Genomic DNA, 27,137 nt, shown 5'->3' on the forward strand with positions numbered 1-27,137 from the left:
CAACCCCAGTGGCAGCCCTAAGGACAGACAGGACTGGCAGAATTATTCTCACTTTATTTCTGGAGAAATTTGATCAGATGCAGTAACACTGATTCCAGGCGAGGGCAGGGGGCACGGGTACCCCTAAAGCAACCAATATCCTGTGGCCCAAGGTGCCCCCCATCCCCAGACCTGGGTTCCCTCTCAGTTACAGTTAAATAGAGGGAGGAAGCTCTCCCCAGGGAGTCTTGGGAGGGTCTGCCTCCTGCACCCGCCCCCTCCACGCCGAGGGGTCTGAGCACAAGCTATTTACAGTATTCACATCCACTGTACCCCACCAAACCAAGGCAAATACTACAGGTGGCTCTTCCCCATGGGAGGAAGCCAGAGAGGCTGTGAGTGTATGTGTGTATGGGGGTGTCCGCGCGTGTGAGCACACGAATGCACTGAGGGGCAGGGTCTGGCTCCAGCCAAAGAGACATCAGTCTATAAGGTGCAGATTAAAAATAACAGAGAGGACCCAACCCCCAGGGGCCCAGGCCACTTCCGGCTTTGTTCGGTCTCCTCTTCCAGACACCCTGGCAGACGATGCAGAGCCCTCAATAGCCAGGCCTGGATCCGAGGCAACCCCTTAAAGGACTTCTGGGGAGAAAGCAGGAGGGAAAACAGTCAGGGCAAAGCAGGCTCCAAGCCCAAAACCAGGCCGGGGGTCTTCTCGCTAGAGCTCGAGAGGGCCTCTGATGGAGCTGGGAGAAGAAAGGGCTGGGTGGAGGAGGCCAGGGAAGGCTGCTGGGAGCTAGAGATGCAGGTCCCAGAGAAAGGGATCCCTACCTGTGACCTGCGGGGGCTGCACCACAGCTTTCTTGAGGAAGGCTTCCGCCTCTGCGAAGGGCAGGAGAGCCTCTGGCGTCCGGCCCAGACTCTTGTCCCCAGAGGGTCCCTTAGGTGAGAAGCCGTTCTCCTGGTGCGCTGGCAGAGGCTGCAGCCCATTCACCAGGGACCCTGGCGACTCCTTGTTTGGCAGGCTGTGGATGCAGAGGCCAACGCTCAGCCCGCTCCCATGGCAGGACAGCCCAGGCGCCCTACGGTTTCCAGCCTGACCCTGCCTCCCTGCTCCTGGGCCCTGCGCTTGGGAGCTGGTACCTCCACTGAGGCTCCTGGGGGGCCAGCTCCTCTTTCTGCAGCTCCGAGGGCCGAGCCTCCACAGCTTTCGCAGGGTCTATCCCTGGGAAGGAATGGCCATCAGTTAGGGGTGGGGGAGAGGCTGAGGGCTGGGGCTGGGGCTGGGGCTGGAGAGGAGGGGAACAGGCCTTTACCTGGGCTGGAATTGTTGGCCGTTGCCTCCTTTCTGTCCTGCTTCTGCTTTGAAGAGGAAGAGCAGTCAGGCTCAAGGGGATCCCTGGCCCCACCCGACTGCGCGCTGAATTCTTCTCTCCACCCAACCCCCCCCCCAGATCCTGGACAGCCTCGCTTCTCCACCCTGAATGCCTTTCCGCGACCTCCCTTCCTTCCTCACCGGACCTCCACTCCCAACACCGCTCTTGGGGGCATCCTGACCTTGGTTTCAGCAGCTTCTGACTTCCGAGTTCTCTTCATGATCTCCTCCAGGCGCTGTTCAGAAAGAAGCCCGACTCCGGTTAGGCCCAAGCCCGGCCCTAATCCTCGACCTCCCACCAGCTAGCTCTGGTCCTGGAGTCTCAGGGGCCCTTCAAGCTCACACCAGTTCTTTCCAGGCCAGGAAGCTGATCTCGCCCCCACTCCCTCTCGACCTAACCCTCTGCAACCTAGGCAGCGCCCCCTCCCAGCCCCACTAGCCCCTCTAAAGAAGTGCGGACCGAGCCGGGAGCTGGTCCCGCTCACACTCGGCCAGCCGCTCGCAGTACCTTTCTGCGCTCTTGCCGCTCCTGCTCCTCCCGCTGGAAGTGCTTTTCCCGCTCCAGACGCTGCCGCTCCGCTTCTTCTCTGGACCGAGCTTCGGCCTCCTCTTTCTGCCAAAGACCCCCCCGGCCCCGGGAGCCTTAGGCGGCCGGCCTCCGGCGGTCTCGTCCAGCCGGCCCCCGACCCGCCACCAGGAGGCGCCCGCGCCCCGTCCCGCGGGGGCACCTGCTTCTGCAGCCGCTCCTGCTCCTCCTGCTCGGCCTGCGCCTTCTCCCGAGCCTCCTGCTCCTCGCGTCTCCGGGCCTCCGCCTCCCGTTCCGCCCGGGCCTCGGCCTCCCGAGCCAGCTGCTCTTCTCGCATTCGCCTGGGGGACACAGGAGACTCAGACTCATGCCCGGCTTTTTCTCCAGCCCCCGTAAGGCCTCCTCGGTCCCCGAGGGCGTGCTCACTTGTCCCTTTCGGCCTGCAGCCTCCGCTCCTGTTCCTCCCGCTCCCGCTGCTCCCGGGCCTGGCGCCGCTTCTCAGCCAGGAGCCGAGTGGCCTCTTCTCGGTCCGTGGTGCCAGCCATGGGTTTGCTAGGAGTCACCGGGGGAGCAGGGGCTGGGGGTGAGGTCAGGACAGCTGTCTCTGGAGCGGGATCCGGAACCAGGAGTCAGCATGCACCACCAGCCCAGACCCCTCCATCACTTCCCATCCCCCCACCTCCATACCCCTGTGGCTTGCTGGACCTCAGGGCGACCCCGGCGGCCCACCCACCCAGCCTCCGCCACCGACTCAGAGCACTGAGGTCCTGGTCTCTGGCAGGCACCTCCTCTTCCCTACATCCACTCCCCCAGGCGTCTCTGGCAGCCTGCACCGCTGACCACCTCCCACTCACAGGCAAAGCTGGCTTCTCTGCCCTGCCCACCTTTTGGCCTCTTCTCTCCCTGCCCACCTGCAGGGATCTCTGTGGGCTGCTCTTTCTGGGGCTGGGCTGGGGTGGGTGAGGGCACAGGCGAGGGGGCCGGTGAGGCCAGGGCTGCAGGTTCCCTCTCGTCACTGGCCTTGCCCTTGCTCTGGGTCTTGTCCTCAGGCCCCACCACACTGGGGCTCTCCTTTGCCTCGTCCTTCCTCCGAACTCGCCCCTTGGGTGATGCAGTGGTGCCTCGGGGGGATGGTGGTTTTGGGGGCAGAGCATGACCTGGCCCTGGGCTGAGGCAGGGGGAGGCAGGCCTGTGCCAGGTTGTGGAGGGAGAGGATGGCCGGGCCTTGGATTTGGGACTGAGAGGAAAAAGAAGAGTTAGACCTCGAGGGCACAGAGTGTCCACACACACACACACACACACACACACACTTTGAGCATGTCACTTTCCTGGGGAAGTGTCCTCCCAGGTTTGGTCAGCACCCCCACCTCATGTGCTCTCACACAAACGTAATTTAGTGTATATATCCCAGTTTGTAATTACATATTCATTTGTGATTCTTTGACTCCTGTTTGTTTCCCCAAGAGCCAGTAAGATTACTAAGAGAAAGAAGGAGGCCTGGTTTGGCTCAGGGAAGGGTGCTCGGCACCCAGAACACAGTACCTGGCAAGACCATTCCTTTGTCCAGCATGTATTTCTTGAGTGCTTACCAGGCACTGGTTCTATGTGTAAGGGTACTTCAGTGATCAAAACACTCCAGAAAAATAAAAAATTCTGTTCTCAAGGAGCTTTCTTTCTAGAGGTGGGTTGTTGTTTAGTCGCTAAGTCGTTTGGGATTCTTGCGACCCCATGGAGTGTAGCCTGCCAGGCTCCTCTAGAGCAACACATATTTATGAATGAATGGCTGGCAAATATGCATGACACATATTTATGAATGAATGGCTGGCTAGCTGGCCTGGCGGTAGCAGGCCTTGCCCCATTGTCGGGCCCACCTGTGCTCCGCGTTGCCAGCGGAGAGGCGCGGGCGCAGAGAAGCAGGCAGCGACTGGCGCTTCTTGAGGCTGCGCTCCCGGGCCAGGGCACTCTTCTCCTTCTCGTTTTCCCGCTCCTTGTCCTTCTTCTCCTTTTTCTGCACCTGGGGAGGAGGGTTAAGGAGAGCAGGGAGAAGGGAAACAGAGGTCAGAAGCGCCCGAGCTCCCCAGCACAGGAGCCGGGCCCCCACCTGCGCCGCCAGCCACTCACCGGCGAGGCCTCGGGCCGGAGGCGAGCCGGGGCGGGGCTGCCCCCGGCGCCGGCCTTGCGGCGATCCCCGCGCTCCCCGGCGGGGGCGCAGCGGTGCCCGCTTCGGGGGGCGCTGCACGGCGTCAGCGGGCTGGCGGAGGCTGAGCGCGGGCACAGGGGCACGGCTGCGGAGGGATGACTGCGGTCGGGGCGCGGTCCACTGGCGTGGCTGGCCCCTGCCCCGCCCCTCGAGGGGGCTCTCCCAGGGCCGCGGCTCCTACCCTGGTCCCGGCCGTTTCGGGGCAGTGTGACCGCACTGCGACTCCGTGCCAGGAAGGAGAGGGTGGGCGTCATCAGACGGTCCACGATGCTGCTCTCCCACGGGCTTAGCTGCAGGCTGCGATCTAGGGGGAGAATGCCGGGAGAAGCAGGTTACTGCCGGGCTAGAGTGGTCAAGCAGAGGCATCCGGTACGGCCAGGTACATCCCCACGTGGAGCCCAAGGAGTCTAAGACTCTCCCCCTAGTCATGGGGGTTACACTTGTCCGCCCTGGGGTCTGACCCCCACCGCAGACCCAGGCAACAAGACGCTTCCCATGGCAACCTCCTGCAGGGCTAGAGAGGTCCCTCCTACCTCTCTCCCCAAGTGAAAGGGCACTGAACTATGATTATAGAGAGGAGACAGCCAAGGTTGGTGATGTACCCAGTTGCCAACTTCTATGTCCCATTATAGGGCTCTGCTCCTCCTGCCCTCAGAGTGCTGGCCTAGGGAGGCATTGCTCGCAGCCCCCCCTCTCCGCCCCCCACGGGATTTGGGACAGTCAGGGCCCTTGTGCTCCTCTGACTGAGAAGAGGCCCAGCTTTTGTGTCTCCCATGCCAGGGAGAGGCTGCTAGGGGGCCTGGCTGCCCCAGGCCGCCCTGCTCTGTCCCCTCAGCTGCTGGGTTATTTTTAAGCTTCAGTCAGGTGGGGCTGGTAACAGCAGCTGATTTCGTTGCTGGGCAACAAAGCAACCAAATAAAAGCTGGAGAAACTTATAAATAACTCCTACCAGGCCCCTCACTTGTGACATCAGGGCATGGTGGGGACGCAGGGGCTGCGCTACCCTGGGTGGCCATGAGTCTGGAACCAGCCAAGGCCATGGCTGGGGCTCTGAAGGCAGAGAGGGCAGGGTTGCGTGGGCCCTCCAGGGTGGAGGCAGAATAAGGGCTCCTGCACACACAGCACCCAGGCTCGTCGGCTACTCCCGGGCAAGGCCACCTGCCTGAGGCTGGTCTAGGCCAGCTGGCTGTGGTTGGAGATGAGGCTGCCGGCCCATTCCCACCCTCCACCCCCACTCTCATCCCCACCTGCTCTTGAGGCTCTAGCCAGGCTCTCTGTCTGCTGGGTCACTGCCCTCTGTTCTCTTCCCCTGTCGGCACCTCTGTTCTCAGGACCCAGATCCAAGTGCAGGCTCCCCTGAGGGGTGCACAACCCCAAGCGGGGTCGAGTGGGGGTGGAGACTTGGGGTGTGTGAGGGCTCCTGGGACCTGAGGTTTTTGCTGAGCTCTGGAAGAGGCTACCAGGAGGGGACTACAAGGAGCTCTGGAGGAAGGAGGGCTGGGCCTTCTCTTACTTCTACTGGGGGAGTTCCAGAGCGTGGCAGAGGACTTTGAGAGCCGCTTGTTGATTATAGAGTCCACGTGTTTGGGCAGGTTTACTGCCGACACGGAGCACCTGCTCCCACCTGGAGGGGAAAAGACACGGCATTAGGGCCGGGCCGGACGGGAGCCAGGGGGGGCACTGAGGCCTTCCATGCAGGATGCTCCGCGGGCAGGGTGGGAGAGGGAGGAGTGGGCAGGCTAGGGAGGTGGGGAGGAGGCAGACTTGGCTCTGGAGGCGAGGATGGGTAGGTGACCAGAGACAACCTGGATTGGGGAGCTGACGGAAAAGGAACAGAGGAAGGAGATGGAATAAAACTGGAGACGCTACAGCCTTCCTGGCCAGGAAGTCACTCCCTAGGGTGCTGCAGCCCCTCCCCCACAACCACCCAGCATTGGCACTTGCTGACACTGCCCAGCCAAGGCACTCTGGCTACAACATCCATGGTCCTGCAGCAAATACAGATGCTCCTAAACGGAAGGACCCACGGTCAAACGCGCGCACACAAATTCACATATTCACAGGGACACACAAAGACATGCACGCACGGGCATATAGAGTGACAGGTACTTGTGCATGCACCCAATAGTGCAGACATGCACAGACACAGAGACACAAACAGCCACAGAAAAAGGCTCAGACCCAGATGCAGACGGGCACCAACGCACCAAAGCAACTTAATCATATTTGTAACATTTGTTGGGTGCTTACCACGTACCAGGCACTGTGCTGGGCACCACACACATGTTACCACACTTGATCCTCCCAAACATCTACCTACAACCTCGGAGGCAAGGAGTACTGTTATCCCCATTTTACAGATAAAGAAAGTGAGAGAGCAGGAAGTCAGAGGTCACACCGCAAGGGCCGGAGCTGGGAATCCAGACCCAATTCTGTCTGACTTGGGAGACCACAGTGAGGTACACAAGGCCACTCACACATCAAGGCAAACACGTACTAAACACGCAATGCACAGATCCATGAGCATATACACCAAAAGATGTACAACGAGAAATACCGAATCTTGACATTACATAAAGACATCCAAACACAGCAGTACATACATGCCAGCAAAATGTCAGACCAAAATCCATGATAGCCCTACGTAAAGAAAACTCAGAGACAAAAATCTACCTTCCATGACAGGTACATTGGGGTGATAGTTTTCTTTAAATATCCAGTGTCTGCAGGGTATTAAAGTGCTCTTTTCTGTATCAATCAACTAATAGTAATTGACAGGAGCAAAGAAGGCTAATCTAAAAAGAGCAAACCGAATGAAGAGCACCCACCTCTGACTTGATAGTGGAAGTCCTTGGACAGGACTTGGTTCTACAGACTTGGGTTTACAGATCATTCCAGAAGACACAAGGCACATGAAGCAAGGCATACCTGCTGCAGGGAGCTGCCAGCTCCTGGCATGGAAGCTGCTCCCTTCCCCCACTTCTCAGGCCCCAGCCTCCCCCTCCCACCCCGCAGCCCCTCCAGCCCACTCACTGGTCTTACGTCCTGGGGAGCTGTGGTGCAGGGCCCCTGCCCAGGACCAGCGCTGCTGCCGGATTTCAGCCCACGTCTTCTTCACTGACCGCTGGATGGCTGCCTCATAGCGCTCCTGGTGGGGAGGGGGCCGGGGGGAGAGGTCTGGGCTCAGCAGCTTGCCTCCTACCTGGGAGAGAGGCTCTCTCCCAGGACAATGCTGCCCCCACCCCAGCATGTTTCCCTGACTCATGGCGGGTAACCAAGGCTACTGAGGCCTCGCTGTGACTAAAGACAGTTTGCAACAGATCCCTTTCAAATTGTTCTTGGGGAGCTTTTCATTGTTCTTGACTCATTTCCTGAGCCTATGAGCTGTCTCTCTGAGGACCGGGTGGGACTCCCCCTGCCCGGGTCTCCCAGGTGGGCCCCTGGCACTGAGGGTTCTGACCCTGGAGCTGGGTTTGCGTTTGGCCTGAGGACTGGACCAGAGCCAGGCCCCCTTTCCCTTCATTTCTTCAAAGTGCTCAAGCCAGGGTTCACCTCACTAGGAGTTCACTCGGCGCACTCACACAGACACATCTCTGCACACCTACACACACCCATCCGGGGCACGCACACACACATGTAATGACAGCACACGGCTACAGGCGCCTATCCTGGCACGCACAGAACCAAACGTGCCTGAACAGATGCTGAGACGTAGGCCCCACGGGACTGGACTGCACGTGTGAACACAGACGTGTGAACACACCGAGCCTGCATGCAGATGTGTGCACACAGAGTCACACGCGCCCGGCCAGGACCCAGCACAAACACACCTTGTTCTTCTCCAGCTTCTGCCGCTGCCGCTCCTCCAGGGCAGCCCGGCGCTGCTCGGCTTTGAGCCGCTGCTCCTCCAGCCGCCGCCGGCGCTCCTGGAGCTGCTTCTCCCTCAGTGCCTTGGCCTTCTCCTCCTTCTCCAGCCACACGGCCTTCTTGGCTGCTGCAGCGGGGGAAAGGAACCCCGGGGGTGTGAACATCCTGGCCCCCAAGTGTCTGCTCCGAGTGGCCTTGCCTGTTCCTCTGGCCCGGGGTGGGTCTTTCCCTCTGCCTGCCTGGTGGGGAGGTGCCTGTGCTCTGAGACTCCCCCGCTCAAGTTGAAGGGCATGCTAAAGGTGGGCTGAGGCCTCAGAATGAGGGCTTCCCAGGCGGGAGGCCTGTTCCCCACCCCCGCCACTAGCTTCGTGGTCTCTGGGCACCCGAGGAGAAGTGAGCTCTTTAGGCCCAGGTCCCTGTCTAACTTCGGGGCCTGCTGATGTATTGTGATTAAGAGCATGGGGTGAGATGAGGCTTCTGGGTCTGAATCTCAGCTCTCTCACCTAGCTGTGTGGCTTAGGCAAAGGGTTTCATCTTTCCGAGCCTCTGTCTCCCCATCCTCAAAATGGGTATAGGGTTGAGGGAGATAAACGGACTGTTCTTAGCACAGTGTACATAACAGAGGTTCCCGAAGGGTTAGTGCTACTAACAGGATGTCCATGGGGGTGAGGCTGAAGGGGAGCTGTCACGCACTTACCCAGGTATTTGGCCCGCTCTTCCCGCCGCTCCTTTGCCAGCTTGTGTCTCTCTCCTGCCTTCTTTACGTCTTAACAAAAGGAATAAGGAGAGACTTCGGTCACGAGGTTCCCCTCAAAGGGGAGTCAGCCTCAGGGCCCTGCCTCCAGGCCTCAGTCACATGCCTTTTCCATCTCCTCTGGGGCCCAGGAGACTCCCTCTGGGGGCATCACCCAGGGCTGGGACTGGGCCCGGGACAAGGGACATCACACATACCTTGCTTGGTGGGAGGGCTGTCGGAGGTGGGTGCTGCCGGCGGGGATGGCTGGCTGCTCCTTCGAGGAGGCCTGGCATCCCGTGGGCCCGTGGCTGGTGGGGTGGGTCCCCTGGTCTTCACTTCTGAGGAAGGGGACTCTTCCTGCTGGGGGGCTGGCCTAGGCCCTACCAACTCCGGGGGGCTCTCTGGTTCCAGTGGAAGCTGCTTGGGGCTAGTGGTGTTCTTCATGGCGGGAGGCGTGTCTGGGGGAGTGTCGGGCACCAGGGTTGACATCGGTGGTGGTGGCGGCGGTGGGGAGGGGTCACCTTCTGGAGAGGGTCTTGGCTCTGGAGGGGTCCTGGCTGCCATAACTGGAAGTAAAACACAAGAGAGGAGAGAAAGTGAGACAGAACATCTGTTACCATCAGTTCAACATGTAGCTCTTTCCCTTGTCCAGTTGATATTCATTTATTCATACGTGTTTATCAAGTTCCTTCTATGTGCCAGGCCCTGTTCCAGACACTAATGATGTAATGGTGAGAAAATGGCCACAGTCCCTGCGTCTGCAGAGCCCACACTCTGGCAAGGCAGACAGACAGACAGCGAGGCAATTACTGTATAGAATAAGTACTATGTCTGGAGTAGCAAAGCAGGGATGGCTAACCTATACTGAGGGGGCTTCCTGCAGAAGTAAGAGCCAAGCTGAGGTCTAGGATGAGCTGGAGTTAGCAAACCAAGGCAGAGAGGGTTCTGGCAAAGAGAGGAGCATTTGCAAAGGGGCAGAGGGAGCAGGGTGTATCGGTAAAACTGAGAAGTTGGGGGTAATTAGTGGACTACATGGTAAAGGTTGGTCTCCACGTCTGCCTTCCTCACCTTTCTGCTTTCCCTTGGGGTCACAGGACCCATCCCAACACCCAGTGTTCAGGGCGTGCCTGGGACTGGCCGGGAGGAAAGATATAAGCAGGGGCACAGTGGGATGCCCAGCTGGGGTCTCCAACAGGGTAGGCAACTGGCTACATCCATTTCATCATTTGTTTTCTTTCCCAGCCACCCTCAGATTTCTTCTTGTAGGAGGTTAATATTTCAGGGTCCTTGTAAAAGACACCAAAGTGCCAAGGAAGGAAGCCACATGATTTGATGTATACACGTTCATGCACACACGTGTGAGCAACTGAAGGACGGGCTTAGGGGTCAGCCAGCCGAGGCCCCGATTCTGACTTCACCACCCCAAGATAGGAAGAGAGGGCCTTGGTAACCTAGGGCAAGCCACTCAACCTCTCTAAGGCTCAGTTTTCATATCTGTAAAATGGGGACTATGAAAGCCCAAGCTGGTAGGGATGTCAGTGAAGTGCCTGGAACAGTTCATGGGCCAGGACACAACCCTTCCCCCTCTCCTCCTGTTTGTCTTATGAAGCTGCCAAACAGCAGCCTCTGCACGTTGAGCCCTGGTGCCATCGACTGCTGCCGTCTAGGGAGCTTGAGGGGACAGACGGGGAGCACATCCGCTGCCTGGGCTGAGGGATCGGGGCCACAGCCCATGGAAAGGCCAATCGAAAGGAGCATTTTTCGCTCTCACCACGTGCCTCCATCACGCAGGGCCTTCTGCTAGGAACGGTGGTCCTCTCAGGAGGTGATCAACTCCTCCTCCCTGTGGGTGACAGTGTGTGAACAGAGAGAGGACACTCTAGAAGTCGACTTTGGAACTCTGGGGACCCTCTTCAGGGAGACGGGTGTCCAGTGGGCTCTGACGAAGGCAGACTATTTAACTATCCGGCCTCCCCAGTGACTGTGTGACCTTGGACTAGTTACAGGCCCTGTGTGCCATAGTTCCTCTTCTGTAAAATGCAGACAGTAGGCCTGTGATGAGCATTAGTAGCAACAGTAACCACTAACATGCATATATTTCTTGAGAGCTTCCTATGGGGACAGTATTTTACACACATTAGTTTGAATTCTTATGACAATACTTCTAAAGGCGGCACTGTAAATATTTCTTTGAGATAGAGGAGGAGAGTAAAGCGAAAAGAAATTAAGTGAAGTCTGAGGCCACTCAGCTGGGAAGTGAAGGAGTCGGGACTTGAACCAGTGTTGGTCACCAGTGCCCCTGCTCTAACCCCCACACCCTCCGGCCTCTGCATAAGGCAGTGTGAGGTAACACATGTTACACAATGACACCGTCTGAGGCTCACACTATTTTCCCCTCATTCCTGCCCTTCTAGATTCCTGGGTTCCAGGCAAGAGCCCCAGCCAAGGCCCTGTCTCCCCACTGGTCCCTCCCACTCTGCCAGGCCCTCCCCACACCAGCTCCAAAAGGCTGCCTGGTCACTGCTAGTCTACTTCCCAACCACCTGAAGACCCCTCCCCAGTCCCGGTGGGCAAGGAAGCTAGGGGCAGTCTTTTAGTGAACGCTTCCTACACGCCGAGAGCTGAGCCGGGCACGTTGTAGCCCTGTCCTGCATCTCCATATGAACTCTGGGAGAGTCTTAACCTCGTTGAACAGAAGAGACCATCAACGCTTACCCCACTAAATGATTCATTCAAGGTCATAGAACTAGTACATGGCAGAGGCAGGATTTGAACACAGGACTGTCTGGGGTCAAAGGGCCTAGGTACGTAAGCACAAAGCTTGAAGGCTGAGGGTGAGGCCTGTTTATTGCCATTCTCCTGGCACCTGTGCAGGCTACAGGTGTTGCAAGGAAAACTGGTAGGCAGGTGTTTGTCTGCACCAAGGCAAATCACACCCAGCAGGCAAGACAGTGAGTCTCTCCAGCTAGCTTCTGATTAGACCTGCCGTGTGAAGGGGAGTCTGGGAGGAAGTGGAGGGATGAGGCCTGGAAGGGCCTGCATCTGGCGCTCAGATGCAGCAGGGAAGAAGGTGTCCGGCTTCAGTCAGGCAGGTCTGAGCTCCGGTTTTCCCAATGTGGGGCCTGTGGTGTTGGGAGCTATGGAGAGTAGGCATATCACCTCCGGTACCTGGCAGGAGCTCACCAAACAGCACTCCCGGAAGAACTGGTCTACTTCTCCCCATCTCTGCCACAAGAGCCCACTGGGGCAGGCCTTCACCCCCACTGCTCCATGACACCGCTCTTCTCAAGGACACCAGTGACATCCACATTGCTGAGTCAGCAGCCACATCCTGGGCCTCACCCTACTAACCTCTCAGCCGCATCTGACAGGGCTGAGCCCTCGGTGCTCTTCCTTCCCTTGGCCCTGAAGACAACACCCTCGCCCGGTTTTCCTTCCCCTTGCTGGCTGTGACTTCTTGGGCTTCTTTGCCAGTCCCTCCTAAACTTCCTCACCTCTTAGCACTGGAGCGCCCCAGGGCCCAGTGAAGACCTCGTCTCTCGTCAGTCTGCACATACTCCTTTGATGACCTCATCCAGACTCATGGCTTTAAATACCATCGCTCTGCTGATGACGACCAGATTTGTATCTCCAGCCCAGACCTCTCCCTTGAGTGCTGGTTTCGCTCATGCAACTCCCTACCTGACAGCCCTGGATGTCCTCCTGAGGCCCCAAATTTAACATCCCAAACTCAGCTCCTGATCTTCCCTTGCCAGACCCTGCTCCTCCAGTTTCCTCTATCTCAGTCAATGGCATCCCAGCCCTTCCAGTTTCTCAGGCCCAAAGTCTTCAGAGTCATTTTAGGATCTTTTCTTGTCTCATGCCTCAGTAAATCTTTTTGGCTCCACATGCCCGGTATATTCTGAATCCAGCCACTTCTAGCTCCATTTCTGTCATCTTGGTCCACTTTGTCATCTTCTATCATCTCTCATGAAAGACTCCCCCTGCCATCCTCTGTTCCCCTTGGGTCTTTTCTCACCAAAGCAGCAGAATGATTCTGTTCAAGAATCAGTCGGGGGAGGAGGATTCGGGACAGGGCAGAGGGGGACACATGTATACCCATGGCTGATTCATGTCAGTGTATGGCAAAAAACACCACAATATTGTAATTAGCCTCCAATTAAAAAAAAAAAAAAGAATCAGTCAGATTGAGAGTTCCCTGGTGGCCTAGTAGTTGGAATTCCAGGCTTTGACTGCCGTGGCCTGGGTTCAGTTCCTGGTTGGAGAACTGACAAGATCCTCCAAAGACGCCCCACACTTCAAGGGAGGAAAAACCAAAGGCAACTCATGGCCTTCAAGGCCCTTCAGGATCCCTGCTCTGCGGCCCATTACCTTTGGACCTCCTCTCCTCCTCCCCGTCTCTTCCGGGCCACGGCTCCTTATTTGTGCCGGGCACACTCCTGCCTTGGGGTGCTGCGCTCACTGTTTCCTCGGCCAGAACTCTCTGCCCCCGGATCCTGCATGTCTTACTCCCTCACCCCCTTCAGGTCTTCACCCGAGGGTCACTTCTCGGTCAAGCCTTCCCTGATCTCCTCTTTAAAACTACAAACTGTAGGTGAAGTTTCCCTCTCCTTTCCAACTGAATTCTTTTTTTAAAAAATTTTCTCCCCCGCAACATGCAACTGCCTCCCTGACACCCCTGGATGTCTTACTGATGCCCCAAATTTAACATCCCAGACTGAACTCCTGATCTTTCTCGCCAAAACCCTGCTCTTCTTCCCATTTTCCTTATCTCAGTCAACAGCAACCCAGCCATTCCAGTTTCCATACATATATATATCATATATTTTAAATTTTGATTTTATATATATTTTATTTGGCTGCATCAGGTCTTAGTTGTGACATGTGGGATCCCAACTAGGGATCAAACCCTGGTCCCCTGCGTTGAGAGCACAGAGTCTCAGCTACTGGACCACCAGGAAGTCCTCCAACTGTTATTCTTTTTCCTTCCAACTCTGTTTTTCTCAGTAAGCATTAGCACCACTTTAACACTGTCTCCCACCTCCAGAAGGTAATCTCCACAAGGGCACACATTTTCATCTATACTTTGTTTAGCTCTTCCGTCTCTAACAGCAACAGAGCTTGGCACGGAGGTGGCTCCCCAGCTGTTTGTTGAATGAATATATCAATGAACGCCTCCCTGGCAGATACCATCAGCACCTCTCTTCCCTGGATGACTGCAAACTCCCGTCATCATCCTACCCACACCCTTTCCAGCTCTGCTCTTCACTGGGTAGCCAAAGTAATTGTTTTCAAATGCAAATCTGGTCATGGTCTCTTCCCTATTTGAACTCCCCAGTAACTTCTCATCGGTCTGAAGAGAAACACAAGATTCTTGAGCCCAGAATGCAAGTCCAACATAGTCTGAAGTCCCTGCCTCCCTCTCCCACACCTCTTGAGGCCCCCCCTCTGCTCCCTACTTGCTGTCTATACGCCAGCCACACTGACCTTTTAATTCTGGTAGCCTTGAACACTCCCTCTGCCCCAGGGCCTTTGCACAAGCTCTTCCCCTCTCTCTTGTCTTACTTAACTCTCATTCACCCTTCAGATCTTTGCTGAGGCATCATTTCCTTGGGGAAGCTTTCCTGGGCCTCTCCGAACAGGATAAATTCTTTCATTATATGTAGTCACCGCTTCATGCCTCTTATTTGGAGCACTGTGACTGTTACAATTTTAAACTTCCTTGTTTGTTTTTTTTGTTATTGTCCTCCCCCTAAGGGCTGGGTTGCATCTTCTCTGCTTGCCACTGTAGCTTGCCCCAGCAGCTACCACAGTGCCCAGTACGTGGAGACAGTCATGAAATGCTGCTATATAAGAATAAATCGCTGTATTAGGAAGCCAGCCTCGCTTAAAGCACATGCACAGAGAAGGAGATTTTCACCCTAATAGTGAGCAGATCCGTGTGGCAATGTGTTGCAAGGGGATAAACACTTGAAGGGAGGCAAAAACAGTTCCATCTCAATTTGGGCAGCTTCCTGGACTAAGGTACTCAGGGAGAAGTTAATAAAAGTAATAATGAGTGTGGATTCCAGCAATTCAACAGGAAAAACCTCTCAGGAGGTAAATAGCATGTTTGGAACTCTTCTTCTGACCTGGCGGATTACTGACCCTGAATACAAATACTTTCCTGAGAATTATGCCAACCCTGATGAAATGTCATCAGGACTGTGTTATTTGGAACAAATTATGTTAAGCCAAATGAATTCCTTGGTTAATTATCTAGGCACGGTTAAATCAATATCTGATTATTCCCATTTTCAATCATCAAATGCGACCCTTCAGCCACCTCGCTTTAGTTTGGTCTGTGTCAGACTATGAGGTTTTATTTTGAGATATTGATATTGACCAGAAGTATTTGTTAAGAACTAGATAAACGACAGATAGTTTGCATTCATTTCTTGGCACAAAGAGCGTTGGCAAGGCAAAGGTGCAGGAGCCGGTTGCAGAATCAGTTAGCACAGTTTTCTCCAAAAACCCAAGAGGGACTGCAGAGAGATCAGGGCCAAGTGTCTCGGAGGGCCGGTCACGTGTCTCAGGGTGCTTACTCCCTACCCCCACCATCTGGGTGCTGGCAGTCCTTGCCTCTCATCCCTCCCTCCTCCCGCCCCAACAACTGCTCCTGGGCCAAAACTCCTCTCACAATACCCATAACTCAGTCTGCCCTTTTACTCTGCCTGCTGTCCCTGTGAGGGCTGGTGGAGAGAATCCTTTTTGCAGCCCAGAGCCTTATACAGGGTCTGTCCAGCAGAGAAGGAATTCTGTGTCTGCTTACTGAATACATGCATGGATGGATGGATGGATGGAGGAATGGATGGATGGATGAATGAATGGGTGGATGGATGGATAAAACAGTAAGACCCCTAGCTGTTCCAACATCTCTCCTCTCTAACCTTAAATGTCTCTACCATATCAGAGTTGTGTGTGTGCCTGGCCAGCTCCTAAGTCCAGGAAGGGAAACAAAACTAATTTGCTGAAGCCCTACAGTAAACCAGGCAATCTCCCTCATCTCCTCAAGTTCTTGTTATAGCCCCCAAGGGAAAGTGCTATGGAAGGCCCGTTCCCTAGGTAAGAACACTTACTCAGACAGGTTAAGTGACTGCTCACGTCAGTGTCAGAAGTAGGACTGGGCCCAAGGCTGTCTGATGACAAAACCCTTATGTCACACTGTTTCTGGTGGGTGTCACATAACCTCTCCCCAAGGCTCCTGCCTATTCCCCGAAGTAGGAAGTGATTCAGTGGGTTTCCCCCCTGAAGATGAAGGGTGCAGGTGGGGCCGGCAGGCACTGAGCTCAGAGGGCAGGAATGCAGGGAAGGCAGGCTCCTGCCCAGGCTGGCCACCAGGAGTCAAGAACTGGGGCACCTGAGCAGGGACGGGGGTGAATGGCCCTCCTCCAGGAGGCAGAGCAAGGGAGTGCCCAGGGGAGGCGGTGCCCAGACAGCAGAGGTCAGCATCTCTAGCCAGAGCCCTTCTGGCTCCCACAGCAGCTCCCTAGGCGGCCGCACTAGAGCAGACAAATGACGACAGGGAGGCTGACGGAGGGGCAGAGACACACACACACACACAGACAGAGAGTACACACTGCAGACAGCCAGCGGGAGACACCCAGGCAATGTGGACAGAGCCCACACAATGGCGAGGGACAAGACGCGTCCTTTCTCTCTCTCTCCTGTTACATATGGAAAACTGACCTACTGCTGGGATTCACAAAGCTATCCGCACATCCGCACACACACTCACGGAGTCAAGCACCCCTTTGAGAACACAGATGAAACTTCAGAGGTGCATACAGCACTCAGAGACACCCTGTCGCAGCGTGCGGCATCCAGCTCACTCCGGCCCTGCCCCGCTAGGCACTCCTTACCTGGGCCCAGGGAAAGCCCAGTCAACAGCAGCAGCAGCTAGTGCTGCGTCAGGCAAACCCCGTAACACTTCAGTCTTTTTCACCTTCACCACCATCCTGTGGGGTTGATACTATTACCCTATTTGACAAATGAGGAAATAGACTCCGAGAGATTAAGTCACACAGCTGGTGAGTAGCAAAGCTGGGTTTGGAACTCAAATCAGGGTGACACTTCACTCTGTCACCCAAAGGGGGCAGCCTCCTGGGTTTCCTCTCCTGGGAGGATGGGGCGGGGGGCAGGAAGGACAAGCCCTAGATGTCTGATGGGGAGGCTGGGACAGAGGGGACCCTTAGGGGGCAGCACCACTCCCGACCGGGGCACAGCTGAGCCAGCTCTGAGAGGGAGGGAGCCAGCAGAGGGGCACCCTGCGCCAGCAGTCCTGGAACCCGGGCCTCAGGCCCTGCGCTGCAGGCCGCTGGGGCCAGGCCGGGGGGCCTCTGTGGGTGGTAAAGCTGGGATCCCGTTGGGGACTGCACATCTGAGGAGCTCTCTGGCCTGGTTGGCGGCCATTGTTCCCAGCCTCCAATCAGGAGCACCCACTTCCTGTTATTTTAGGCGGCAGGAAATGACCCCATCCCGCAGCCCGGCCCTCCCTCAGCCCCAGCAGGGCTGCCCACGCTGGGGCCTAGGAGCTGAGGGCAGAGGCCCGGCCTTAAGCCAAGGCCTGAGGATGGCCCGCTGGCTGAACTGTCACCACTGCCCAAGTCCAGGGCCTCCTTCTGGTCTGACTTGCTCAGATTCCAACCTGGCAGGATGGATAGGGGGACCCAGGGACCTGCTGTTCTACTTCTGCCTCCCAGAGAAAAGATTACAGGGTCCCTAAGACCACGATGCCCAGAGAAGACCAGTCACTGCGAGGAAAGTGAAGTCGGACTCTATCACCAGCTGGCTTGGCCATGATTAATTCAGCATAGAGATTTGGTGTACAGGCTTTAGAGTTGGACAGACCTGGGTTCAAATCCTTCCTCCGCCAGCACCTAGCTGTGTGACTTTAAGCAAGTTACTTCCCCCTCTGAGCCTCATCTATAAAATGAGGATGTGGGACTTCCCTGGTGATCCGGTGGTTAAGACTTGGTGCTTCCACTGCAGGGGGGTCCGGAGGTACAGGTTCAATTCCTGTTTGGGGAACTAAGATCCAACATGCTGCATGATGCAGCCAAAAATAAAAGAGAAAATTTGAAAAAATAAATAACATGAGGTTAACACTAGTCCATCCTGGATAGTTTTGAGAATCAAATGAGACAATGCACAGGACATGCTAAGCACTATGCCTGGCACACAGAAGGTCCTTGATAAATAAGAGCAGGAGATCAGTAGGATCACCAGGGTGGTCTATTTCCTCTTGTAATTGGTAAGGAGCAGGAAATGGCAACCTACTCCAGTATTCTTTCCTGGAAAATTCCATGGACAGAGGAGCCTGGCAGGCCATAGCCCTTGGGGTCACAAGGAGTAGGACACGACTGAGCACACATGCGCTAGATCGCAGGTTCTCTAGTGTCTCCCACCCTCTCTGCTTCCCTCGGGATGAAGCTGCAGCTGAGAGGTGATGGAGGACACACCGAAGGCTGTGCCCCGGAGTGCCAGGCAGAGCTGCCACCGCCAACAAAGCTGCATTATCTGAGCCTGGCTTGCTGGCTGCTTCACTGGCCCCAAGGCCCAGCGGAGACCCAAGGACATGGTTCCCAGCTGCTTGTGGCCAAACTCCCAACCTTGGCCAGGCCTGAGAACTGCCCTGATGGCTCTCAAGTGCCACCACCCCAGGCTGGGCCCTGCTTTCAGCTCCTTACCCACTCACTCAGCTCTGCCCGGCCACCAGCTGATGCCCATCCCTAGAGGAGGGGGAGTGAACTGGCCTGGTGCCCCTTCTTTATTTGCATATGCGTGACTGCACATTAGGGGCTCATTAAGGCCTCATTACTGGGCCCACCAGTCCCAGGAGGGACAGAAGCTATCAGTGGGAGCTGCCAGCCAGTCTGGCTGCTATATGTGGAGAGGTGCAGAGGCAGCCCATCTTCTTCTCATCAATTCAGGTCCACCTCAAACACCTCCTCTGTGAAGTCTTCCACAAGCAGATTCCATCAACCACTGCATCATCGGGAGCTCCCCGAGGGTGGTGACTGGGATTCACTTCCCTGTCGTCTGTACAGCCAGGATTGAGCTGGCACACGGCAGGCATCAATATAGGGGTGCGGGATGGCTGCACCCACCCCCCGGGGCTCTCTCCTGTTTCCAAATGCTCCACTTCAAGTATGGGGCCCTCTGTTCCCCAGATACACCCTGGCTCATGTCTGTCTAGAACTCATCTTTGCCTTGCTCTCTGGCCTACATTTACCTCCTGAAGTTCTAATTAATCACATCTCCTCCTCAGGCCTCCAAAGGAATTAAAAATAATAACAACAAAAATGAATAGAATTTACTGAGCATTAACTATTTACCAGGGCCTCTCCTAAATGTCTTATGCATTTCTCTAATTTAATAATCCCAATGTCTCTATGAGATCATTTCCAGCATTATTGTCATTTTACAGATGAGAAAATTTAGTAGTAAGTTATGAAGGGGAGACTTAAACTGATTCTGGAGTCTATACTCTCAAGCAAACTAAATCCCCACTCCTGCCCTTACTTTCCCCATATTTCATACCTCCTTGCTGGCACCAGTTCCAATGAGCATAACCACAGTAATGGTAATAACACTGTATTGCGGGCATCCATGTGCCAGGTTCCTTTAGGTACATCGTCTCTAACATTAACTCCACAAGGCTGATAACATTACCTCCATTTTCCAGGGGTATGAACTCTGTCTGGAGAGGGTAGTTCACTGGCTGCAGGCCACACCTATCCCCTTCTCCACGCTGCCTCCTGTTAACACTCACTGTGCAAAGGAAACTCAGAGAGGGCAGGGATCACGTCATATGTATTCAGTGTCTCAGACCCATGCCTCAGACTCTCACAGGGCACACGCAGTGAGCATCACCTTTACTCCCTGAAGGCTCCTGACTCACGGGGCCCTTGTCACCTTTAACTTCAACTGGTACAGACCAGCCACCATCCTGACCCCCGATCTCATGTAACTCCACTAGGTCATCCCTGTGTGTAGAAGCCTTTTCAATTCAGGACTTGGTGTTCAGGACCCAGTCAGGTCTCCCCAGCACAGCCAAGCATCCCACCCATGCCCTCACATTCAATCCAGATATCCCATTCCGGTGCCCTGCTTATAAACCGGCCACTGACTTCAGCCCTCATCTCTGGCCCAGTAATCACCATCACTCAGGCCCTGATGTACACACCGGTGCCAGAGACCCTCAGCTGCAGAGGGCCAGGAAGCGGATGGAATGGACATGGGCGAGGCCTCCCTGGGTGTCCCCTCTCAGGGTCAGCAGAGCCAAGACAGACCGAAGTGCCATTGTTCCGGCACAGCCTACAGACCTCCTGAACCACAATGGTCTGCTGACCTCCCCCCTGCATCCTCCAGCTCCCACACCCACAGGGTCCCCTCCAAGCACCCATGAGGGCATGGGGTGGAGCCCACCCACAACCAAGCGGCTCCACCTTGTCCTGGGCTCTCTGCACCCACAGACACGGTTTCATCCTGGGCCCACGCCCCAGGGGGCAGGGAGGTGACGGGGATTAGGCTCTAGGACTCTATGGAGGTGTGGGGTTGGAGCCACCTCCCCTGAGTCAGTGGGAAGAGAGCTTGGGTCCTCAGCAATCCTGCTCCTCCCTCCCTTTCCAGGAAGAAAGAGAAAGAGAAATCCCTCCCTCCAACCCCAGGCCCAACCAGAAACCTGTCCCCACCCCCTCATCAGCTGCTCCCAGATCCGAATGGGATTTGCAGAAGTCCTGGGCACTGTGGTGGTTGGTGGAGTGAGGGGGGAGAGAGCTTTGATGGTCAGGGGCCTGAAGAGAGAAACAGAAAGAGAGGGAGGGAGGGGGTGTGTGTGTGTGTGTGTGTGTGTGTGTGTGTGTGTGTGTATAAGGTGGCGGGTATCAAAAGCCTCAGGCTGAGGAATGATGTGGCAGGTCCCTGGAGTGTCGACCTCAAGCCTTCACCCCAATCTCTGGGAAGCACTCAGGCCCTAAGATAGATACTTCTGTCCCCTTCCTCCCCAGATCGGACTGGGTGGGCTCCAGAGCAGGCCAGGCTGCAAGGGAATCGGCCCACTCCCCAGCTCCCGCCCTCTGCCCAAACAATGCTGCCTCCCCCTCCCCCTGCCTTTATCCGGCGGGTTACTTGGCAGCCGCCGCTAGAGACCTCCCCCTCCCCTCCCTCTCCTCCCTCCTCTCCCGGCCGGCGGGCAGCAGCAACAGGCCCTTTGCGCGGCAGCTGGAGGGATGGGGTGGGGGCGAGGTTTGGGCCAGGGCCTGGGCGTGGGGAGGCGGGGGGGCGCCAGGGCCTAGGCTTCGGTATGCAAGGCTTCAGGCCTGAGAATCTGAACCCCCGACACACAAGTTCAGGCTGGGGTCACACGGGCCCACCGGGAATGGGAGGGGGACAGACGCCCCAGGTCAGTAGACGAGGCCTGGGGTGGGTCGGGGAGGACGGCAGGGGCCGGGCAGCCGAGGTGGCACTGGGTTGGGGCGGAGGGGTCACCATCAACTCTACATCGGGGCCCCCGGGGATCCCGGCGCCCAGGACGTCCCGGCGCCCGGGGTGGGGGAGGGGTAGCTGTCAGAAGATGCGCCGGTGGCCCAGCGCCGCCGACGCCGCTGCAGCCTTTATTTTTAAACTTCCAAGTGGTCAGAGGGCGCGGCGGGGGAGGGGTCCCCGCCGCGCGGGCCGGCTTCATCCTCTCCCTTTCCGAGGCCCCCCGATCCCCTTCTCCCATCTCGCCTCTGGCATACCTGGGGCTGCGCCCGTACCCGGCTCCGAACGTGAGCCGCTCTCCATGGCTGAGGCGTCACTGGGGGCGGGGGGGTGGGTCTTGGGGGTCTCAGCGGCGACGGCGGCGGCGGCCAGCGGCCAGGATAGGGGTCCCGCGGCGCATCACGCTCGGCCCGGCCCGGCGGGCAACGATTCGAAGGCTGAGGGAGCTCCGGCGAAGGTCGAGGCTGACTCGGCTAGTAGCCTGCGGGCTTGCAGTCGCCGGCCGCCCAGTGTCTGTCGGCTCCGGCCTCGATCCTTCTGCCTGCCCGGCGCCGGCCCAGTCGCGGCCACTGCCCAACCCTATTGTACCGCCCGGGCTGGGCCTGGCCTCGCGGCTGGCGCGTACCAAGTGCGACGCGGGGAGGGCCACCCCCGCAGCGCCCGGGGACCGCGCTCCCGCCCCGCCCGCCGCGCCCCCGCCCAGGGGCCCGGGGCCTGGAGCCGGGGCACGGCTCTCCTGCAGCCGCGGCGGAGGGGACGCTACGGCTCCCGGAGGACGCCCGTCGAGCTGCCTCCCCCTGCGGCCGCGCGTTGGTTCGCGCCGCAGCGCGAGGCGACTATGTAGGGAGCGCTCGGGTGACTCACGCGCCGCTAGGACTGGGGGGAGAGGGGGGGAGCGGGGACGGGAGCCCCCAGTCCCACCCTGGAGCCTTCGAGCTCCGGGTCTGGGGCCTTGGCAGCTTCAGATCGGCAATCTTTCCCAAACCCACCTCAAACAAAATCCGCCCGAGGGACGTCGGGAGCCTTGGAGGGTCACAAGGAAACCCCTAAAAGGGCTATGCTCTCTCTCCCCTGGTGATGGCTGGGGTGGGGAGAGACCCGGCCTGGGAGCATTGCTGCGGCCCTTCCTCCACCATCCTCCGGTTCGGGCTGTGTCTTCCCTGCTCCTCCGGGAGTAATTACAGGCCTGCACCACCGCCTTATCCAGGTCTCTAATCTGCTCCGGGTCTCCCGGCTCCGGCTCCGAACTGGGTGGTCCTGGCCCTAAACCTCCCCTAGGCCATCGGATGACCCCCTCATCTACCTGGGAAGGATTTTCTCCCCTGTGTTCTGTCCAAGGAGGGAGGGAGTTCCTTCTGACCCCCCTCCCCCAAATAGTTCTGCTTCCCAGCCCCAGGAAGTCGATCCCCCAATCCCCTTGTTACTGCCAGCTGAGGTGGGCCTCAAGCCAAGTTAGGCCCAGCCTGGGCAGAGAGGGGGGAGCTTGCTGGGAAGGTGGATCGATGCTGCTACTGCAGGGACTGATGGGGCGGAAGGAGCAGGCGCAGCTGGGCCCTGCACACCCCATCCCTGCCCTTTGTCCTGACCTCCAGAAGGTCAGTTGTCTAGTTCTCCATTGCACAGAGATTAGGCCCAGTGATCTGTTGTCCTCCTGCCCACCTCTCCTGCCAGTGTCTTCTTCCTTTGAGCAACTCCAGAAAGCAGTCACTTATTTTTTATTTTGATTTTATTTATTTATTTTTGGCTGCACTGGGTCTTGGTTGCTCTGGGTGGGCTTCCTCTATTTGCAGCAAGTGGGGACTTCTCTTCATTGCAGTGCATGGGCTTCTCATTGCAGTGCCTTCTCTTGATTTGGAGCTTGGGCTTTAGAGCGGGGGCTCAGGAGTTGTGGTACATGGACTTTGTTGCCCCACGGCATGTGGAATCTTCCCAGACCAGGGATTGAACCCATGTCCCCTGCACTGGCAGGCTAACTCTACCACTGGACTAAACCAGTGAACTCCAGAAAGCAGTCATTTAAGGGGAGAAGTTTGGGAACAAAAGTGTCTGGGTCTCAGGCAACCTGGGAGCAAAACAGTCCTGGGAGAACTTCATAGCTGAAGGCCTGAACTCTCTTCCAGGGCCAAGGAGAGCCTTCCCCAGTCCAAAAACATTAGAAAAGGATGATGCTAGAAGACCTACAACTAGAGCTAGTAACCTTAAGCTACTGTCTTACCTTTTCTGAAACCCAGTTTGGTCACCTAAAAAATTAGGAAAATAATAATACCATGAGATATCATGGGTTTGCTGTAAAGGTTAAATAATGCAACATGGATGAAATGCTTAGCACTGAGCCTGGCACATAGGAAGTGCTTAATAAAGAAGTATGATGACGGGCATTCAGAAGTAAAAGCAGATTAGGATGAGGAGCAGAGCCCCATCTTTGTTGCCAGTCATCCTATCTGCAGGGTGAGGGGACCATGTGGATGGCAGAGTCCAGGTAGAGTCCTTTGTGAGGTCAGAGACCTCTGGGCCTGCATCTTCTAGAGCTGACCAGGCCCACACTGAGCCAGGCAGTGATTAGACTGAGAATTCATGAACAGAACCCAATATGGGAGAGCCATCTGGGTTCTGTACCCACAGTCTTGAGAGCACAGTAGGGACAAAGACACACATAGGTGGGAATTGTGAGATACCTTCATTACCTGGAGCTCAAGAATAGTAGAGGGGGAAACAGTAACTAAAGATGAAGAGATAGGCCAGGGATGGCCTACATGAGAAGGTTTGAATGCCAGCTGGCAACATGAACTACATAATGTAGATACTGGGGAACTGTTGAAGGTTCTTCAGAAGAAGGGTGAGCAATGCTTTGGAACTGGAAATCTTCCATTGTGTCTAATGATCTAGGATTAACTTTGAGGAGTGCCCTGCAAAGAGTCAGTGTATGGTATTAGCCTACTCAGTGGTTCTCCACCAGAGGCAGTTTTCCACCCCAGGGGACATTTGGCAATGTTTAGAGGCATCTGTGGTTGTCACAACTAGAGATGCTACTGGCATCTAGTACTTAGACACCAGGATGTTGTTTAACATCTTGCAATGCACAAGAGCACCTCCTGAACAGAGTCATCAGGCCCAGAATGTCAATGGTACTGAGGTTGAGGAACCCTTCCCTGGACTGAGGGTGGAGGCACCTGCACTTCCTGGCAAGATGCTAGTTGTTAGGCAACTTGATGGTCAGTTCTCCTGGCCAGCCCCAGGAGGCTTCCTACACACTTGGTGGGTCCATAGCAAGTCCTGAGAGCACTGATGTCCTGTGATTGATGCAGTTGGAAGAGACAGATGGAGTGCACTCCTCTCCATTTGCCCCCTAACTGACCAGGATCCTTGTTGCATCCCAGGCCCTGGCAACTGATGGGATTTACAGTGGGTATCTCTGAGTTTGGGGCTGGGTGAAAGTGCTCCATGTAGCCCCCCAAGTATTAGACATCCCAGAGAAGGAGCAAGCAGGGCACTTCCAACATCACTGGCGACTGAGAATGCCCTGCCTTCTTCAGTGAGGGGCTGAGGAACTTTGTGGTCTCCCAAGTTCCTCCCCTACCGCCCAGGGCAGTCCCCTCCCCCTTCACAGAAACAGGCTTGAATGAGCTGTCAGTCTCACCAAGAGGCTGAGCTGAGGCTAGGAGTCAGGTCACGGAAAGGGGATCAGAAATATGTTCCCTTCCTGATCCCACTAGGGGGAGAGCAGAAGCAAGAGTATTTACAACCTCCTAGGTTAGGTGCGGGAGGGTCCAAAGTGGATCTGTCCAAGAGGTGAAGAAATCACTGGGTGATTTGACAAAGAGGTATGAATTGGGCCCAAGGCCCTGGAGGCTGTCTCCACTCCTACACTAGTAGGAAGTAGGAGGGGCCTCATGGTGGGTGGAGTTTGAGAGACCAGACATCAGATTCTCACACCCACCCTACCCCCAAGGAACGACAGCAAGAAGGGGTCTTTAACCCAAACCACTCTGCTAGGGAACTGCAACCTCCAGGGCTCACTCCCTGGGGCTAGAGGTGGGGAATGTCCTCAAAGGCCAGTGTTGACACCAGCTGCAATACAGCTTCCCTCCAGATCTTGCAGAGGGGAAGTAACAGAGAGGGATTGGTGGGCAGAGGAACTCAGATTCAGGATTAAATAGGTTCAACCTTTTGGGTTCTTAGAGGGGGGCTTCTAGTGCTCCTTCCAGGGATTGGGGGCTATCCCTGCTGCATTATTTTCCTGGGATAAGGAGCTGGGGTGAGGCTGGGAAGGGGGGCGCTGTTGTTCTTAAATGTCCTGGCCCCCAAGAGGTGATGGAGAGGGATTGGGAGTTGGGAGTGAGAGCCCTTGAAAAAGTCACTTTGGAGCCAGGAAGAGATCTTTTAGATTAGCCTGAGATGGACCCCGCCCCCACCCTTGATTCAGGACTGGTGACTCTCGGAGGAGGAGTCCCAAAGAAAAAGAAGCCAAAAGGAGGAATCACAGGCAGAGAGGGGAAGAATCTCAAGAGGCTGTAAGATAGGCAGGGAGAGGCTCCACCTTCAATCTCTCCAGACCCGCCTGGCCTGACAGCAGGCTGGGTGGGGTCGAGCGGCTGGCTGTGACTGTGACTCAGGTTTCTGTGGGCAGCCAAGGGCAGCCGGCAGGGAGGAGCCCAGACCAACAGACAGGCCAGCCAACTGCAGCTTTCACCTCAGCTGTCCTCTCTCCTGGGAATGCAGGAGGTTCTTTAACTTTGCTGGCCTCTGAGCGCTAGCCCACCCCTGCTCCCTCATCCCCACCCCCAACTGACCCTCATGTTCCTTCCCAGAGCCCTCAGCCCAGGCGCTGAGACACAGGACAGAGAGTCAAAGGTCACTGCCTCTAGGGAGGCCCCGGCATGTCTGTGCCACAGGGAGAAGAGTATAATCATTGGTTCTGCACCGAGAGGGACAGACTGGGGGAATCTTGGGTACTGGCTTTCAGGCTGAGCAGCTTAGGCCCCCCAGCCTTCCCCAGCCAGGATGGCTCAAGTCTGGGTGGGCTGGTTGTCATGGTGAAGACTAGGGGCTAGAATGCAGCTGCCAGTCAGGCTACCAGGCGTAAGTGAGGAGACGGGGCTCAGGGACTCATAGCACAGTCCTTTCAGAACTGACTAGCCAGGCAGGGATGGTTGGAGCTGAAACCAAAGAACTATGGTCAGGGACTGTAGGACTTCCCCTTGGTGATGGGTGAGGGTGTGGCCAGCTCATTCCCCTGGTATTTCTGGGGCCTGTTTGCTGGGCTGTGTATTCAGAGTGCCGCTGAAAGGAAGGGAATGCAGGTTTACTTCGTGCCAAGTGCTCTGCATACATGTCTCACCGATCTTCACAACAACTGAGAGAGCCAGCCATTTGCCTAAAATGGCAAAGCTAGGATTAAAATCCAGAACTGGCTGCTACCAACGCCAGTGATCTTTCTTTTCTGGGAACAGTCTTGTTCTAGGGGAGAGAGAGGGAGAAATTGACCTGAACTTTATCAGACTGGCTATTTCATCAGGAGGCCACAGTGGTAGGATGCAGGTGCTGGCTGCCTTTGGGGTTTGGGGACAGATGACGGTTCGAAGAGAAAGTTACTGGTGAAATGCTTGCCACATAGTAGGTGGTCATCAAATATTTTTGTAAAGAAGAAGCCAGCTGTGTGTAATAGCCATGCATGGCCAGTTTTCTGGGACATCCTCGGAGCTTCTGGCTCTGAATTGCAGCAACAGCGGAAGAAGCTAGTTTGAAAGAGGGACTTTCCAAGACCATCCCTAGCGGGAGGAATTTGCGGAGCGTCACAGAGTGAGGGTTAGGCAGGATGGGAAAAAACTGTCTAGATAATACAGGATTACTGCAAGCTGCGGACGCCACCCAGCGGCCATAAACCAGGCGATAGGGAGCCATGTTCCAAGAGTCCTCTGTGAGCGGAGCA

General features: G+C 56.2%; 1 protein-coding gene across 10 annotated transcripts; it reads right to left on the reverse strand.

Moving 5' to 3' along the window:
• Positions 1-34: 34 nt before the first annotated feature.
• On the reverse strand, positions 35-22,588 carry MAP7D1 (MAP7 domain containing 1). Of its 10 annotated transcripts, none has more exons than XM_070468399.1 (18): positions 21,466-22,586; positions 8,899-9,249; positions 8,645-8,713; positions 7,911-8,074; positions 7,123-7,228; positions 5,594-5,704; positions 4,262-4,384; positions 4,002-4,165; positions 3,752-3,894; positions 2,765-3,117; positions 2,307-2,484; positions 2,083-2,221; positions 1,863-1,967; positions 1,537-1,590; positions 1,296-1,341; positions 1,123-1,204; positions 811-1,004; positions 35-621 (listed from the first exon to the last, which is right to left on the reverse strand). In XM_070468399.1, exons 1-18 carry the CDS (start codon positions 21,509-21,511, stop codon positions 611-613), a joined length of 2,439 nt encoding a protein of 812 aa, XP_070324500.1. In that variant the 5' UTR covers positions 21,512-22,586; the 3' UTR covers positions 35-610. The 10 variants fall into 10 exon arrangements, with proteins under 10 accessions (XP_070324500.1, XP_070324501.1, XP_020735859.1 ...); XM_070468400.1 differs by having other exon boundaries at positions 2,307-2,457; positions 2,792-3,117; positions 7,114-7,228; XM_020880200.2 differs by having other exon boundaries at positions 2,307-2,457; positions 7,114-7,228.
• Between the last annotated feature and the right edge of the window lie 4,549 nt (positions 22,589-27,137).

Source organism: Odocoileus virginianus, chromosome 5 (assembly GCF_023699985.2).
Source record: "Odocoileus virginianus isolate 20LAN1187 ecotype Illinois chromosome 5, Ovbor_1.2, whole genome shotgun sequence".
Taxonomy (NCBI): Eukaryota; Metazoa; Chordata; class Mammalia; order Artiodactyla; family Cervidae; genus Odocoileus; species Odocoileus virginianus.

Coding starts and splice junctions, on each gene's coding strand:
- MAP7D1 (XM_020880194.2), bottom strand. CDS start 21,511: ATGGAGAGCGGCTCACGTTCGGAGCCGGGTACGGGCGCAGCCCCAG. Junction 8,714..8,898: donor CAGCCCTCCCACCAAGCAAG/GTATGTGTGATG, acceptor CCTTTTGTTAAG/ACGTAAAGAAGGCAGGAGAG. Junction 3,895..4,001: donor TCCGGCCCGAGGCCTCGCCG/GTGAGTGGCTGG, acceptor CCTCCTCCCCAG/GTGCAGAAAAAGGAGAAGAA.